Consider the following 18,945-nt stretch of genomic DNA (forward strand, 5'->3'; position numbering starts at 1 on the left):
ACTTTAACACCCTTCTGCCTCCCATAGATTAAATTTATCTGTAAGGGGAAGAACTGCAGTTTTTACTCCTTCTTGGGAAAAGATGACTACAGATTTTTGGGTGCGCTAAACTGTGCTCACTGAATACACCCTGAAGTTGTCAACCCAGTAAGAAGCACCATCTGCACTTACGAGAGCAGCAAAGGAAATTCTTCTTCTTCTAAAAGGAGTGATCAAGAATGTATTGAATTCCCAAATAAATCAGCGTTTCTGTTCAAGATTGTTCTCCCAAAAAGAAAACAGGCACTAGACACCAATACTGGACCTTTGAGAGCTAAACAAGATCTTAAAGAAGCAATCTTTAAGAATTAGTTTTTCTTCTGATCCTTCAATACGGAGAGTACCTTCTCTCTGTGTATTTTCAAGGTGAATAGTTCCCAAAACACAATGCACCGAACTACAGTGAGTATCTCTGATCCTCAGTAGGAGAACAGCACTACAATTCAAGGAATTTCCTTTCAGGCTGATATCTGATAAACAGAGTTTCACAAAATGCCTAGCACCAGTGGCTGTCTTCTTACACAAGCAGGTGTATCTTCAATTAGACTCCTGGCTCGTCAGGGCTGCATCTGAGGAAGAGACCCCTGCTGCTGAGGCCTCTCACAGTAACCTTTTCCACCAGCTGAGGTCATGAGACCGCCAGCCTCGCCGTGGCCACATTTTGAGTTGTGAGGCTTGGCAGACGCCAAACCTCCACAACTTCGCCTGGCCTGCTGGTGCTGTCGCACCGCCGTGGCCGGAGGTGAGCATCTCCAATCCGGTGAAAGGTCCCACCCTGCCATCCGGATTACGAGGCTGCAAACCACTAGGCTTTCCGTGGCAATCACCCCACCACGAAAACCCTGGCTGTCATGCACTCGGTGACAAGAGTCTTCATTCCTGTCGGCGGCACACACATACACACATGTATGCACACATGCACACATCCCCCCACCTGTCCGCATACTCACACACACCCCTTCATGCATGCATGCATACACATACAGACCCATTCAGCATATGCATACATGCACTCAGACACACCCACTCACTCACATTCATCAACACAGACACCCCCATTCACGGGCACATACACACACACATTCAGCTCCCCCCTCTGCAAACATGCACATGCACCCAAACACACAGCCCCCCCTCCCTTCAGACGCCCACTTACCTCCTCAGTCGAGGGAGACGTTCAGGAGGGGATGAGTCCTGGCGGTCTTCCCTCACCGCCAGCAGGACTCTGCCAAGCCGTATTACGGCTTGTATTACAGCGGGTGGAGTCCTGCTGGTGTGGCAGTGCCGGTGAGAGAACTGCCTATGCAGCACCAACTGCCAGCACGACTGTTGGCTGCTTTCCACCTCAATGATGGCAGAAAGCAGCCAGAGCTCGTAATATGGCGGTCGGCTGACCACCAGCACTGGTGGTCATCTGGCGGGTTGGGCCTTGGCGGTCAGGGAAATTGACCCACAAAGTCCAAATGAGGGCCTAAATATCCAAAAGTAGTCCATCTGCCAAGTTACTGGGGTCCAGTTTCTAGGAGCTGTCCTGGACACTCAACTTCAGAAGGCATTCCACACAACAGAAGGAAATGCTACAAGCAGGCAACTACAATCCATTGGAAAGGCTTTTTATTTTAAGAAGAAGGTTCCTATCAGGTCTGACAGATCTTTGCTGGGCTTAATGTCATGCATCAGAATAATACCCTTCAGTAGGCTGAGTATGAGGGTGAAACCTCAAGAGCTAGATAAGCAAAGGAAACAGGAGAAAGGAACTTGGAAAGATACACTTGACCTAGACAGTAGGCTCCAACAAGTTATGGTGTGATGAGGATTCCCAACAAATCTCAACGTAGGTCTTTTGTTCCAAATCATTATGGACAGGCTGATGATAACTATGGATGGATTGATGGAAGGATCTGTTGCCTTTATGCAAGAACTATACACAAGAGGTCTCTGGTTGGAAATGCAAAGGGGACGCCAGTTAAACATCTTGAAACTTCAAGCCGCCAGACTAGGTCTACAAGCATTCCTGCCAAGATTAGGAGGACAAGCCAGTTTGAGCATCAGCAGGACCTGGGTTTTGCACCGTACAGAAAAAGTACTATGCCAGCAGGCTCTGGTACCCAGGATTCAAGGGTACTGCCTTTTCAATGTTCGAACATGTTAAATTTTGCCTTTCCAGCATTTCTCCTCATTTCCAGTGTGTTGAGGAAGGTAAAACTGGATTACAGATCCCTAATATTTATGGCCCTATCAAAGCCACTCCAGTTCGGGGAACATCGACCTGAGGCTCTGTTCATTCCCTCTGATACAGCTCATCAGCCATCTTAAGCACCTCTCCTGGGAAAAACGCTAAGATCCCAAATCACAACCTGAAGTAATTCAACCTGACAGCTTGGTTTCTGATGTCCTAGAGTTCGGTAATCTGGACATTCTAATGGATTGTAGAGAGATTCTGGTTTAGGCCCGAGAACCAGCTAAAACTTAGATTTATAAGCTAAGCGGAAATGCTTCTTTGTGTGTTGCAAAGACAAAGGAGTTATCTCTATATTGATACAGCCTCATCAGGTGTTGCCGTATTGACTTAATCTAGCCCAGAATGGTCTAAGACAGGGTTCTGCAAAGTCGGTCCTGGAGAGCCGGGTCCATGCCAGATTTTTAGCATATCCACATTTAGAAAAATGTAGATTTGTGAAACATCTTTTTTCTAAATGTGGATATGCTAAAAACTTGGCATGGACCCGGCTCTCCAGGACCGACTTTGCAGAACCCTGTTCTAACATATTCATCAGTCAGAGTTCAGTAGGCTACATTCTCTAGATTTTGGGGAACAATAAGATTAGCATCATCATCATCCTCCAAAAAAGTAATCAAATAATTAATGAAAGGATATCTTAGTATCTTTCCTCCTGTGAGATCTCCTCCTGTGCCTCGGGAGCTAAACACAGTACTTAAGCTAATTGGTGCTCTCTCCCTTCAAACCATTTCATAGAATCTTTCAAAATAAATCTCATGGAAGACTGCACTTTTGCTAGCCCTAACTTCAACAAGGAGAGCTGGCTACTTACAAGCATTCACTATAAAAGAGTGATATCCCAGTTTTGCAAAGGATTGAGTTGTTTTGCGCATCATCCAAAGATTCATGCCAAAAGTACCATCAGACTTTTACCTAAGTAACCAGTCATTCTTCATTCCTTTTTTTCCTGAATCCATCCACGTTTGCAGAAAGATTTTTGCAGTCGCTGGATGCATTCAGATGCATCAGATTTTACATCGAGAAAACTGAAGACTTTCTGTTGGCTGTCAAGTTGCATCACCTTTTGTCACACAAAAGCAAAGTACCTCCTTTATCGAAAAGTATGGGTGCATTCTGCAAGAAGAATGGCCATGAAAGCCAAACTTGATGCTGGAATGCCATTAAAAGTCATCTGCTGTGCAGCCATACTTTCGCCTAGCATTACTGCTTGGATGTTAGGATAGCAGTCAGTTTGTTAGTGGGTTAAACAGTTCTACACAAACTGTTTCAATAAAAGCGAGCCTGCCTCCTGCTTTAGTAAGATTCTGTGTACTGCTTACTATTCTGATGTAAATACATACATTTTTTAAAGATCTAATTCTGGAGAAGAAATACATTGTTTATTTGATCTCCAGTTGTTCAGCAATGGTCTCTTTACTAGATTCACATGTGGACCTTCCTTCTTACTGGTCAGAGGTTGACTTGTTGACATATTCTACAGACTGCCTCTTCTGTGTTAGAAGTTCTGCTGTCAATTAGTGAGACAAATCCTAGACTACGTGATTGAAGCTTGCAACAAACTCTTTTCTGCTCCTCCTGTAAATCACCAGGTAGCTGGGTGATCTAGGCTGGCATCACTAGCATTGGGGACTTACCTGACAGTTTAGATGTGAAGGTGACATTTTCTATAGTGAACCCCAGTGTTTTCCTATCCATTCCCCGGGATGAGGAGTTTAAGCACCCTGATACTATGGGGAAGAGGTTTCTTGTTCTGATAGACTGTCTTTGCTTTCTTCCAACACCATGTGCTTTTGGACATGCAGCTCCTGCCTGCATTAAAGATGGCTCAGTTGGCAATGAATAGGTTCCTGAATCATATGCAGACCCTTTTGCATGGCTGTTAAAAGTTGGCTAGGAGGCAGACAAAAAGATACTGCACTGTGGGCTTGGACATAGCTGACTCCATGGCCAAAGCTATGAGCATCTCCATCACCAGCCTGAATCTGTACCACTGGTTTTTCTATGAACGCCTGATGGATATTTCAATTGATGATTTCTAACTTTTTGGAAATAACTGGGTTTGGTTTCCCCGCAGTAATATCAGATATTTAATCTATTTTCATGGGCCCAGTCCTATCATGTGCAAAAGGACTTTCAATCTGTTCAGCTTCTACAGCATTCTTTGTAGCTTCAGAGTCAAGGGTGGTACCTTGAGCAAGCATCCTCAGTTGCAACAGTTTTATTCCTCCTCTGCCATTTTGAACCACTGGGAGAAGTTCAGGATGCTCTCTCTTGCTTGTGCCGGCCTTGGAGCCCAAGATTAGGATGGTGTCACTTCACCTGAAATACATTTTCATAGAATTGTCCTAAAGCCCACCAGGAAGTTGCTGCACTTTGGGGTGGGTTTCACTCACTACCAGTTTGCAGTTCTTCCTTTAGCCTTACATCAGCTGCTCAGAATTTTACAAAGGTTGTGTTGATTGTTCTGATTCATCTCTACTGGTCAGGGATACACATGTTCATTCAGTGACTGGTTCATCTCAGCTGGTGTTGTCTCACCTCCAGAATATATTTTTAATCTTTGGTCTGGTGGTTTTGGTCCTTTAAATTCTACCTTCAACCTACTGACCATTTGCTCTTCATTGGATTGGTTTATGACTTGATTGGTCTGAGTGCATTCCCCCTGCTCACTGTTTCAAGAAAATCCAGGTTATAATACCAATGTTTCATGGAGGGCTCCTCTTTTGCAGCTACTGAGCCCTCTGCTTGCCCCACATGCTCAGTCACACCTGCAGGTGATTCATTTTGCAGTAGGCCCATTACTAGGCCATTTTTTCAGACAAGAGTCTGGTTTCTTTGGAAGTGTCTGAGGACCTGCAGTGGTGCCTGGAACAGAATTGACTGACTGGCCAAATTCTTTCTCTCCATCGCTGTCTGTCATCACAGTTGTTACTAGATGACTGATGCTTCTTTCCTTATGTGGAATATCTTTTAAATACCATCAGAGACTTTGACTCTCTGCCTTTCCTTGTGGCAGATGTGCCACAGCAATCTGCCTGAGCTGAAGATGATTCAGTTGACCCTTAAGGCGTTTCTCAGTCTATGGCAGGGGATCCAGGTCATTGCACTGCTACGTAGTATACAAACAGGATGGCGTGGTAACTCATTCCATGTTCCTAGAAGCACTGAAGTTGTGGTGCCCGCCGCCGCTTATGATGTTTTGTTGTCCATGAGTCATCTAGCAAGCTCTCTGATCAGATGTCATTTTGCAGATCATGAGTGGTGTCACCATATGAAGGTAGTTCTAGCAAACTTCACCCTCTGGGGCATGCCTTAAGCTGATTTATACCCCAGTCAAGAGAATACCCAGTGCTCCCTGTTCAGAGTGATGCATTTTTCCTTGCAAGGGGCCCTCTGGTATACATTTCATATGAGATGGGACTCGATCTGCATAATGCATTTCCAACAGTTACCTGGATTGGTGTATGTTAGAAATGGGGTCTCTAGCTGGCAGTCAGTTTGCACCCTGTCCAAGGGACCTTCACTCTAGTCAGGATAAGGGAGATACCTGCTCAGATAGTACCAGCTCACCCCCTTGGTAGCTTGGCACAATCAGTCAGGCTTATCTCAGATGCAATGTGTAAAGCATTTGCACATAACAGATAGTAACACAGTGAAAACAGTACAAAAGGACACCACACCGGTTTTAGAAAAATAGCCAATATATATCTATTTAAAACAAGACCAAATATGATCAAAATCCAACATACAGTAATAAAAATATGAATTCTGCAAAATGTACTCAAAACTACAGTTCCTTGAAGTCAATAGCTCCACCTGTGGCTATCACGACCTCGTGACCAACAAAACCAACAGTTCAGGCCGTCTGCGGCGTCGCAGGCCAGTTACAGTGTCGGGAAGACCCGCAAACAGTACCTTGGATTTGTAGGGCATCGTGATCCTTGCGGTGAGCTTTGGAGAGCAGCGTCGCTGATGTCGTCGTGTCGGTTCCAGAGTCGGTGCAGGAGTCATCGGGCCCTTGAAGTCACACGCGTAGCAGATCGAACTCCGGACTGATGAAGTCAGGAGCACAGGCGTGGATGGCGTGGGGCTGCGGTGCGAAGCGGGACGATGTGATGTGCTGTGCCCACAGGTCACGGTGACGGCGTCCAGCGGCGTCGGTGAGACCAGGGCTACAGTGTGAAGCAGGGCAGTGCAACGTGCGGTGTTCACAGGTCATGGTGCAGGCAGCCGCGTTGTCGTTGCAGAAGCTCTGTCATCGGTAGGCCCAAGCCAGCGGTGCGTGACGGGACGGTGCATTATGACCCTCACGAGTGGTGTCCTCGGTGCAGGCAGGGATGCCTGGTTACGACACTGGAGTCGATGTTGCTGGCGTCGGTGGACCAGGGCTGCGGTACTGGACAGTGCTTCGTGCTCCTCACGAGCGGTGTCCACAGGCCAGGGTGCAGGCAGCGGCGCCGGTGTCAGCAGGAGCATTGTCGTCTGGGAGGCCCAGGCTGTGGTGTGAGCAGGCGATGCTAAAGGATGGGGCCCACAGGTCGCGGTGCAAGCAGCGGCTCTGTGAAGTTGTCTGATGACGGTGTCGGTGAAACCAAGGTCGTGGTGCGAAGCGGGGCAATGTGACTCTGTGCAGTGTCAGCAGGTCATGGTGCGGCCAGCGACTTCATTGGCGGCGGCGCAGTGGTTTCTCCTCTTGAACTGCACAAACCACACAGTTCCCAGTGCTGCAGGTCGAGAAAACTGAAGTCTTTGGTGTCCCGGAAACTTCCAAAAGGAGGAAAGCTCTACTCCAAGCCCTTGGAGAACTTTCTCAAGCAGGACATACATCAAAGTTCACCCTTTCCACTCTTTTCAGGCGGAAGCAGCAACTGCAGGCCAGTCCAGCAAAGCAACACAGCAAAGGGACAGTACTCCTACTTCAGCTCTTCTCCTGGGCAGGTGTCTCTTGATTCCAGAAAGATTCTAAAAGTCTGGGGTTTTTGGTCTTCTTCTTATACTCTGTTCTGCCTTTGAAGTTGGCAAAGGCTCAAGTGTTTGCGAGATCCTTCCTTGACCAGGCCAGGCCCGACACACACCAGGGGGTCGGAGACTGCATTGTGTGAGGCAAGGCACAATCCATTCAGGTGTGAACAACCACTCCTCCCTCCCCTCTAGTTCAGATGGCTCATCAGGATATGCAGGCTACACCCACCCCCTTTTGTGTCACTTTCTAGAGAAGAGGTGTGAACAATCCAACTGTCAAACTGACCCATGCGGGGAATCCACAAACAGGCAGATCACAGAATGGTTTAAGTAAGAAAATGCCTACTTCCTAAAAGTGGCATTTTTAAACAGACAATTTGAAAACCAACTTCAATAACAGATGTATTTTTACATTGTGAGTTCAGAGACCCTAAACTTCAAATTTTTATCTGCCCTCAAGAGGAATCTGCGCTTTAAGGATATTTAAAGGCAGCCCCATGTTAACCTATGAGAGAGATAGACCTTGCACATTGAAAACCGAATTTGGCAGTATTTCACTTTTAGGACATGTAAAAAACATCAGTACATGTCCTACCTTTAACATACACTGCACCCTGCCCATGGGGCCACCTAGGGCCTAACTTAGGGGTGCCTTACATATATAAAAAGGGAAGATTTAGGCCTGGCAAGTGGGTACACTTGCCAAGTCGAATTGGCAGTTTAAAACTGCACACACAGACACTGCAGTGGCAGGTCTGAGCCATGGTTACAGGGCTACTAATGTGGGTGGCGCAACCAGTGCTGCAGGCCTACTGGTAGCATTTGATTTACAGGCCCTGGGCACCTCTAGTGTGCTTTACTAGGGACTTACCAGTAAATCAAATATGCCAGTCATGGATAAACCAATCAACAGTACAATTTCTATAGGGAGCACTTGCACGTGAACACTGCTTAGCAGTGGTAAAGTGCACAGAGTCAGTAAACCAGCAAAAACAGACCTGAAAAAATAGGAGGAAGAAGGCAAAAAGTTTGGGGATAACCCTGTAGAAAGGGCCATTTGCAAAAGTGTACTGAGGAGGAGATGATGCAGGAAGACAGGAGTGCATGTGATGCTGAGTCCATCAGACTGGACAAGGAAGATTTGGTTCAATGATTTTCTAAGGTCTCAGTGTTAGCCTACCTTTTCTGCTCAGGGAGGATCTCCTTTATCGATGGAAAGGTAAGTTGCTCAATGAGTTTGTGGACATCCTTCTTACTGCTCACAGTCCCTCCACAAAATGTTTTTATTTCAACCACTGATCACAGTTTGTTGTGTGGTGTTATGTGCTGAGCAAATAGTTAATCTGCATGAGGCATGGTTTTCTGAAACCAGCAGGGATAACCCTTTTGCCAGGTTTATGCTGCAACACTTTTTGGTTTGTTCCTCTCCTCAGATTAATGTCCTTGGGGGTGCTGCTTATATAGTGACTTTATCTATGGGAATCATGAGTGAAGAGTATCCGTTAGAAGAAAAAGTTACTTACCTTCACACATGATCTTTCTGGTGGCTTCTCCATATACCACAGATTCCTCGCCGCTCTCCCACACATTTTCGTAAGACGGTCCCATGGTAGTTTTGTTTTGGTACATTAGCATCATTTAGTTATCCTTGTCAGTTTTGTCTCTATGTCGTAGGACATGGTAAAATGATGAAAACTGATGTCAGAACACAGGATAGTGTCTTGTATGGATTTATGATGTCACCTCCAAAGGTGGTATTGTAGCCATGGCCGTAACCTAGCAACACCTCCTGTCAGTGCTGAGGAGGTATTATAAGGTTTCCAGATCCAGCTTGGTCCCTAGAAGGATTCGCAAGGTGAGAAATCTGCCTTTAGATCCACCGTAAAGGTTCTTAAGTAACTTTTTCTTAAAATACAAGATTAGCCCTTTGTCCCGTACAGAAACACAGCAATAATCATTGATGGAAAGAGAAGGGCTGAAAATATTTGATTCCGTTTTTAGTTAAGTTTTGAGTTAAGAGACAAATAAGTAAACATAAAATATTGAAGATTTAAAGCTTGATAGCAGGAAGTATTAAAAGCATGCAGGCCTGAAAAGATAATATTGCTTGGGGGATACTCCATCTGTAAGCATTACACTTCTCACTTTTCTCATTCATGCAGGCAGTTGGCGAGCCATTAAGTCCGTCATCACAGGAAGTGGAGCAAGACCTAAGTCCCTCTCAAATACACACACCCACATCGGAAAGTCAAGGCTTGCAGCAGCAGCAGACCTCCTCTGTGCAGCATGCATATCTGTCCAATTCCTGGAACTCATTCCGTGGCTACTGTAAGGAGACAACACACATTTGTTTTCTGCTGGGGATTGGTGGATCGATGATTGTTAATTGAAACAAAGATAGGCATTCTTAAGGGTGAATTGTATTTCGAATCTGTTTTGACTTTTAGGGTAGTATACGTAATATTAATCACACATTATTACTTGGGACATAGTTCATGTTAAAGCATGTTATATCAAATAGATGTTATATGAGTTTTTATAACAAAGTTTTCTGCAATGTTTTAATTTAGATACATTTTTAGAAACAAATTTGGTTGCATTTGGAGTGATACTATGTTTACTCTGTGTAGGTGAACCATCAGGTATCTAGTCTGTGTTTCAGGACAAGACTGCTAACCACTCACATGAACAAGCATAAAAAACATACATGACAACTAATAATCTTGGCAGCAAATAAAAGAATCAACATTTTTAAGAATTTGAGAAAAGGTTTGCTGACCTTTTTTGCCTCAGATTTCTACTTTGTCTGTGCCTTTATCAGAACAATGATTATCTTCAACATTCCAGTCATCAGTAATCATCGGAAATGTATCTTTTTCAGGATTAATGCACATGGTAACAAGGTTCTGTCTGCACAGATGAAGCCTACCCAGAATGCCTTATACAGATGCATAGTAGAGGTGGTCTCTTTTCTAAGGCATCGGAAAATAATTGTATATTTAACAACCTAAGAACGAGACTCCAAATGAGATGTTTCTATCGAACAAGAGACAAATGAGAGATTATCTCACCTGCAGCTTCCCAGTTGTTACAAGATTTAGGGGCAGGGATCCCTTTGACTCCTCTCCAGATCACACACAGAAATATGTGCTGTAATTGGTGCACCATTGTTAGCCAAGCCAGCTCAGGCCTTCTTGAAATAACCAATACGTGATGTCCCCCCAGATGTTTGCCTTTTATTTTTGCTGGCTTTACAACTCTGTGCACATTTCCCCTGCTTTCCAGGAGTAAAGTGCATGTGCTCCTGCTTTTAACATAGGTGAATTGGCATATTCCAAATGAGTATATTTAACTTGCCTATAAATCTCTAATAATAATATATGGTACAAACCATACCCAGAGCCTGGAAGTTAAATACCACTATTGGACTGCAGCACCTATTGTGCCACCCACTACAATGTAAGTGTAAACATGGCTTCATGTCTGCTGTTGTAGCCTGAATGCAGCCTGAATGCAGCAATGTACAAACTTCAGTTAGATCTGTCAGAATTAATGCTTTTGATAGGTAAAATCCTCCCTTTTAAATATGAATTAGTCACCCTCTGACAGCCATGTATCCCACAAAGTAGGGTGTAGGACATGTAGAAATGTCATGGTAACATGTCCTTATAATGACTAGTACCCAAAATCTGTTTTTACTGTGGCAGGCCTAGCTGTCCTATGTAGAAAACCAGAGTATAGATAACAAGGCCAAGTTCCTCAGGAGCAGTACCCTCAAATACCCGCCATTGGTAGCACTGACTGCAATATCATTTAGCAGAGGTTTGGAGTGACCAGATGAGGGTAAGGGTTTCAGGGAGGGAACTGCAAGGAGGGAGACCTGGAATAAGATGGAATTCTTGATTAGCCAAATGATTCCCTGTGAGAGTTCACAGCTAACACAGAGTCACACAATCTTTACTCAGAGCTATTAGGATACTATAGGCCCTTACCTATATAAAACATAAGAAGCATGGAGTCTTGGGAGCGTAACAAAGCTACTGAGATCCAAGAGTCTTTTCTCTGCAGGAGAAGATTTGAAGATCAGTGTTTTGTATCCGTAGGTGCTTAATACTTCAAAGTAAGTCTAGAACCTCTCTCGAAATTACTTACTTAAATAATGACATTTCGTAACTCTCAATGTTCAAAGATCATCAGTTGTACTTCCTACTTCATAATCTTCAAAGACCGTTAACTATCTTCCCAAAGCCTTTCTCAGACTTCTAGCACAATTATTTCTAATCTCTCGTATTCAAATTCTGATATTCTAGCTATGATTCAGGTGAACTTCGATCTCAGGAATTCTCAAGCAGTTGCTTCTCTGGAACCAGTTAGTTACAAGCGCTCACGTCAGCTCTTGGCCGTTGTCTATAGAGTGAGTTTCTGCAAGATAGCCAGAATTTAAGAGTCTCATGGGATCTCACTGTGTGTTTGTTCTCGTGAGGTCGTGTGCTGCTGACAGGAGTGCAGAAGTGTTGTAATCGATCTGCAACTTTGAAAAACAAAGAGGTCATTACATGTGCTTACAAAACATGGAACACACACTCACACACACACACACACACAGTAACCGGGGGCATAATTATGGTTTGTAAATAGCTTAGTGCCTCTACATAAAGAATCTGTTTGGATGATATCTATTATTGAGCAGATTGTTAGGGCTGTGGACTAGTGTCTGTTTCACTGGGCAGCTTTATGTAGTGTCTCTATCACTGAACATATAGTTATAGCTACAGATTAGTGTATTTTTCACTAGGCAGGCTTCTTCCTGGTACAGACATACCCGCAGTCACTGCTGAGTGAGTAGTGTCTCAGATTACAGACATGCAGGTACAACATGTACGTTAGTGCTTATGATAGTGTTCTCTCAAGCAAGGGGCACAAGATTCAGACAATTACTGAAGGACAACAGTGTCTCTGAAACCCACCTCTGACACTTAGGACATTGCTCTGCAGTCTCTGGGTACAACGTCTGGCACTTTGTCCTCTGCTCGAGAGATGGCCCAAGTAACCATAACAACAGATAGTATTTCTGTATCTCAGGAATTGGACCAACTATAAACCAATACATAACTATTCTTATTAGTTATTAAAAATCAAGCTTATTGAAGAAGCCTTATATTTAATAAATATGAAGAAAAATTAACTTAAGAAAGTTTTCTTTTCCCTGCCTGAAGTTCCTTCAGGCTAATTTGCATTAGCGCTCCAGTTTCTCCAAGCCAGTAATGAGCCTAGTATAGGTGTAACTAAATAGGCAAAGATGACTCAGCTGAACTCCAAAAAATGTGCAGCCTGGGACCTCTGGGCTTCATGTGTGACACAACAGTGTCAACTCCTACTTGAGTGTCTAATCTCGTTTTACAGGTCTACTGGGCTCACATATAAAGCTTGTGTATCGTGACAGAAAAGGATGCCAAGACAGTTTTTGTGGATTCACTCTCTGGGTGCTGAAGAACACTGCTGTTGTCCTTCTAGACTTCTGACTCTGGCTTTACATATAACCCTTGGGGCACACTTGAATGGAAAGAGAACAGGATGGCATGGCAAGACAGTTCTTGTGAATCCACCCTCTGGTTGCTGAATCACTCTGCTTTTCCCCTGGCAAACTACACTAGGTTTGTTATGGGTACAGTGGTTACCTCTGGATTTTAGAGTTAGACGTGATAGGACAGTAGGGTTATTATACTATACTCCACATACCATAACACAGTCCACACACAAACACCCAGCCCTCAGAGCACAAGTTTAGTGTGGCCGAAGACTTTCACCATCTTGAAAATGCCCAATGTTTTCAGGGCTGGCCCTGGGAACCTTTACTCCATTGGTTAAAGCATGCCAAGGTGTCATTTCCACGCAGTAGCTTGTCACGACTCACGTGCTGCTTGCGCCTGGAATCTGCAGATCTAGTGGCGTGGATCTTGAGGGTTCGGCTTTGGCCCAAAAAGGGGCGACTCTTTCTGGTAGCCACGGTGCTGTAGGCAATGGAAACGCCAAGAACAGACCGTGACCTTCAGAAAATAGCGCCAGAGGGAAAAAACCCTTCCAAAGAAGGGGAAAAAACCTCCAACAGAAGATTCACAGAAGATTCCTGAAAACAAGAAAAGAAGAACAGGAATCAAAAAGAACTGTAGTCAAATAACACAGAATTGGCGAATTCCAGAACCAAAAGGCTAGGAAATCAGGAGCGAAGACACCATCTGAACAGAGAGTGATGCAGCGCAAAGAAAAGAAGTAAACACCTCCCTTAAATACCACAGAACAGGAAGTGACCCACAGGAAGAAAAAGGACACCATCTTAGATAGGGAAAAGTAGATAGAATAGAATGGAGCAGAAACCATAGAGAATAGGGAAGGAGGAATGCTGGGAAGAAAAGGGTAACCTGGGAAGGGGGAAAAGACATAAAGGAAAGTGCAAGAAACAGACCCAAGAAAAAAGAAAGAAGACAGAAGAAAGAAGAAAGGAGCCACAACAGGTAAGAGGGGTCAGGAGACCCCAACAAAACGGAGTGAGAGAGCAGAGCGAGGCCCCATGTAAGTTCTGGGGCCTCGCAGGGTGCAGGAAAGACTCGGGGCGCGCCGCGTCTTTAGAACACGATGCGCAGCCCGAGCCGAACGCCCGGCTTGTGCCGAACGCTCGGCTCGCGCCGCGCGGTGCGGCGCAACAGTAGGCCCCCCTCCCGAAGGCCCTGGTTTGAGAGGAAATAAACGGTGAAAGCGCTGAATCAGAAGAGGTGCATGAACAGAAGATGCATCTTCCCAAGAACATTCACTGAGAGGATAACCCTTCCAATGAATCAGATACTGCAGACGTTTGTGAAAAAGTCGAGAGTCACAAATTTCCTGAACCTCATATTCAGGAACATCATGCACTAAGACAGGAGGAGGACAGGAAAACTGACGAGAATAAGGATCCGGCACATAAGGTTTGAGTTGGGAGACATGAAAGACTGGATGAATCTTCCACGTGTGAGGCAAGTGAAGACGGACAGTGACAGGATTAAGCAACTGGAGAATACGGAAAGGCCCGTAGTAGCGAGGTGTGAACTTGTTCTGAGAAAGACGTGAGGGTAAGAATTTAGAAGAAAGCCAAACTTTATCTTGTGGATGGTAGTCCGGAGTGGTCCTACGTTTCTTGTCTGCTACTTTCTTCATATATCTTTTGGTGTGTAATAGATTGGATCGAATTAGTCTATGGATTTGTAGAAGGCGTTTGTAAAAATAAGTAATAGCGGGCAGGGGAGAGGGAGACCGAGAAGAAGTAGGAAAAGAGGTAGGATGAAAGCCATAAGAACAGTAAAAAGGAGTGGTCTTGGAGGCACTATGGACAGAATTATTGTAGGAGAATTCAGCAATAGGGAGATAAGTGTTCCAGTTGCTTTGAGTAGAGTTGCAAAAACAACGAAGGTATTGTTGTAATCCTTGATTCAGACGCTCGGTCTGTCCATTGGTCTGAGGTTGGAAGCCCGATGACAGAGCTCTATTGATATTAAGGGTTTTACAAAAATATCTCCAAAACCGGGAAATGTACTGAGGTCCTCTATCAGATATAATGGTATGTGGAAGTCCATGAAGACGGAAGATATGGTCGATGAATATCTGGCTTAATTCTTGGGATGTAGGTAGCTTTTTCAGGGCAGTGAAGTGAGCCATCTTAGTAAAGGAATCCACAGTGACCATGATTACCCGGTTTCCTGCTGAAGGTGGTAGCGAACACATAAAATCAGTAGAGATGGTGTGCCATGGAGTTGGCGGAACAGGCAAAGGCTGGAGTAATCCTGCAGGTCTGGTTCGGGGAATCTTGACTTGAGCGCATGTGGGACAAGCCTGAACGTATCTTTCAATATCCAGTTTCCAGGTAGGCCACCAGAAAAATCGTGAAAGAAGTTCTTGTGTGGCCGTGATGCCTATATGACCAGCAACCGGTGAATCATGACCCATTTGTAATGCTTTTTCTCTAACTCTGTTAGTAGGAAGGAATAACAGATCTTGATAATAATAGTATCCTTGTCTCTTATGTAATAGAGGCCTTAATTTCTTTACTTCGTCATCAGATAGATTGGAGTATTCCAGTTGTACCTCCTCCAGAAAAGACTGAGCTACCCCAATGATCTTATTAGGTTCCAGTAGATGTTGAGCTGGGGCAGGCGTACAATCTGGATAACGACGAGACAGAGCATCAGCCAGAATGTTTTGGGAGCCAGGAATATAAGTAATGTAGAAATCATACTGGCTGAAAAAGAAGGCCCAACGAGCTTGACGACTATTCTGGCATACGAAATTTCATAAACATTGTAAGTTACGATGGTCTGTTCTCACTTCAAAAGGCTCCTTGGAACCCATCAGAAACTGTCTCCATTCTATGCAAGCTGTTTTCAGAGCCAACAATTCTCTTTCCAGTACTGAGTAATGTTGTTCTGCAATAGAGAGTATATGAGACAAATAGAAAACAGGATGTTCAAGACCATCATCCTCTTGTTGTTGGAGTAGGACGGCTCCAATGGCTTTTTCAGAAGCATCGGTAATGACAATAAATTGTTTGTTGGTATCTGGATGTCTTAAGATGGGAGCTTGAGTGAATGCCTTCTTTAAATCTTGAAAGGCTGTTTCGGCCGCTTTAGTCCAGACAAACCCTTTAGTTAGATTTTCCTTCTTTAAAGTGTGAGTTATATGGCTAGTTTGTTTTGCAAAGTCTGCGATGAATTGCCGATAGAAGTTCGCTAATCCTAGAAAACATTGTGTTTCTTTAATAGAAGATGGAGAAGGCCAATCTAGAATAGCTTGTACCTTTTCTTGATCCATAGCTACGCCTGTGGGACTTAAATGATAACCCAGATATTTGACTTCCGTCTTGTCAAACTCACACTTCTCTGGTTTGCAAAATAGTTGATGTGCCCGGAGTTGTTGAAGGACTTGTTTCACATGGGAAGAATGGAGTTCGGGATTTCTAGAATAAATAAGAATATCATCTAGGTAGATTACAACTGTCTGGTTCAGAAGATCGGAAAACACTGAGTCCATAAATCTCTGGAAAATTGCGGGGGCATTAGTAAGACCAAAAGGCATTACCCTGTATTCAAAGTGACCAAATGGAGTCCTAAAGGCTGTTTTCCACTCATCTCCTTTCTTAATGCGTAAAAGGTGGTAGGCTCCCCGTAGATCTAGTTTGGTAAACCGTTGAGCTCCTCTGACTGCCTCTAGAATATCCCTGATGAGAGGCAAAGGATAACGATCTCTAATAGTTATCTTATTCAGGCCTCGAAAATCCAGGCAAGGGCGAAGATCCTTTGTCTTCTTGGGTACGAAAAAGAGAGGAGCCCCGGCTGGAGAAGACGATGGAACAATAAGACCACTTTGTATATTTTCTTCCAAGTACTCCTTTAGTACTTCCTTTTCAGGTTCCGTGAGGGAATACATCCTTCCAAAAGGAACGATAGTGCCAGGTTCCAAGGGAATAGCACAATCGTAATCTCGATGTGGAGGTAACACAGGTCTGGAGGGTTTTTGGAATACATCTTGAAACTCCAAATAGTGTTCAGGAACTCCTTGGACTGTATTAATGGTCGAACCAGTAGTACCTTCCGTGATTATTGATCTCTTAGGTGACCAATACTTGTCAGAAGCAAAACAGTGCGCGTGACAAAACTGTGAAGACAAGGAGACCGTCCGGGTTGCCCAGTTCACATATGGATTATGTCTGATGAACCCCGGGATTCCAAGAATGATGGTATGGTTGGGGGATGTTATGAGATCAAAGGAGATGTTTTCTTGATGGTTACCGATCTGTAAACTCAGCATCAGGGTAGTTGTATCAACTGGACCCGAGGATATCAAGGATCCGTCCACTGTGTGTACTTGTTCGGGAATCTCCTTAGGTTGTGTATGAACTTGTTGAGTAGTGGCCCACTTCTTATCCATATAAATACCACTAGCTCCACAATCTAGTAGTGCCGTAGTCTTTTCTTGACGGCCATCAGGGAATTGTAACATGACTGGTACTATAAACAAGGATGTGGTATTGTCATTAAAGGAACTGATGGAAGGTATAGCTGATAATCCCGTCCCCTCCCTTCTTACAGAGGACGGGAAGTGGCGTTTCCCGATGGCCTTGATGGACGTACTGGACAGGTACGAAGCATGTGGCCGGCAGAACCGCAGTACAGACACAACCCTTTCTTTCGTCTGTCTTCCCGCTCGCTAGCGGAGAGATGGCCTCGAGTAGTATCCACCTGCATGGGTTCTCCTTCGATGTCTCTGGCAGGGGGACGAGGTTCCTCAGAATGATGCGGATAAACTCGTGAAGTGCTTGGTTGGAAAGACTCTCTACTCCTTCTCTTCTCCGATCTCCGTTCCTGAAGGCGATACTCAATGGAAAGGGCTTGATCCATCAGGCCACGAAGATCTTCCACTCTGGTGGAATGTACTAGTTCATCTTTTATTTCTTCTTTGAGTCCTCTACGAAACAAAGTCACCAAAGTACGTTCCACCCAGGTGGTCTCTGCCGCTAGCTGACGAAAGCGTGTTATGTATTGAAGGACATCTTGTGAGCCTTGATGAATATTGCATAAGGCTTCTTCCACTGAGGCCTCCAATCCCGGACGACTAAACATTTGCTTGAAGCGATTCACGAAGGCGGGATAGTCCGACAATACCAGATCGTTGGATGATACCATCGGGGTTGCCCAGGCCAAGGCAGGACCGGATAAGGCACTGATGAGATAACCCACTTTTGTTCTGTCATGGGAGAATTGGGTGGGTCGGAAGGCGAAGTACACTGTTAATGAATCAAGGAACTCACTCAGTTTGGTTGGTTCACCAGAAAAACGATGGGTAGAGGCGGAGAGCGTCGGAACATCACCACTACGGAAAGCCAAAGCCTGTCGCAACGCAGCATTCTCACTGCGTAGTTGTTGTAATTCTTGAGCTTGTTGCTGAATTGTCGTCAGGAGAGATTGATCCGGATCTGCAGCAGCTACCACTGTGTCATCCATGGTGTTAGAAGACGTCGGGATGGTTTGGCGCTGCAATCTGTCACGACTCACGTGCTGCTTGCGCCTGGAATCTGCAGATCTAGTGGCGTGGATCTTGAGGGTTCGGCTTTGGCCCAAAAAGGGGCGACTCTTTCTGGTAGCCACAGTGCTGAAGGCAATGGAAACGCCAAGAACAGACCGTGACCTTCAGAAAATAGCGCCAGAGGGAAAAAACCCCTTCCAAAGAAAGGGAAAAAACCTCCAACAGAAGATTCACAGAAGATTCCTGAAAACAAGAACAGAAGAACAGGAATCAAAAAGAACTGTAGTCAAATAACACAGAATTGGCGAATTCCAGAACCAAAAGGCTAGGAAATCAGGAGCGAAGACACCATCTGAACAGAGAGTGATGCAGCGCAAAGAAAAGAAGAAAACACCTCCCTTAAATACCACAGAACAGGAAGTGACCCACAGGAAGAAAAAGGACACCATCTTAGATAGGGAAAAGTAGATAGAATAGAATGGAGCAGAAACCATAGAGAATAGGGAAGGAGGAATGCTGGGAAGAAAAGGGTAACCTGGGAAGGGGGAAAAGACATAAAGGAAAGTGTAAGAAACAGACCTAAGAAAAAAGAAAGAAGACAGAAGAAAGAAGAAAGGAGCCACAACAGGTAACAGGGGTCAGGAGACCCCAAC

The 18,945-nt window shown here is 44.7% G+C and overlaps 1 protein-coding gene across 3 annotated transcripts in view; it reads left to right on the top strand.

The window, feature by feature from the left end:
• The window catches only part of PRDM10 (PR/SET domain 10), a 905,887-nt gene that overhangs the window by 836,572 nt on the left and 50,370 nt on the right, over positions 1 to 18,945 (top strand). For all 3 annotated transcript variants that reach the window (XM_069224480.1, XM_069224481.1, XM_069224482.1), the window contains one exon: positions 9,406 to 9,571. In XM_069224480.1, coding sequence (XP_069080581.1) covers positions 9,406 to 9,571 — 166 coding nt within the window. The remainder of the gene's footprint in view (positions 1 to 9,405; positions 9,572 to 18,945) is intronic.

The sequence above is a fragment of the Pleurodeles waltl genome, chromosome 3_1, assembly GCF_031143425.1.
Source record: "Pleurodeles waltl isolate 20211129_DDA chromosome 3_1, aPleWal1.hap1.20221129, whole genome shotgun sequence".
In the NCBI taxonomy this organism is placed as follows: Eukaryota; Metazoa; Chordata; class Amphibia; order Caudata; family Salamandridae; genus Pleurodeles; species Pleurodeles waltl.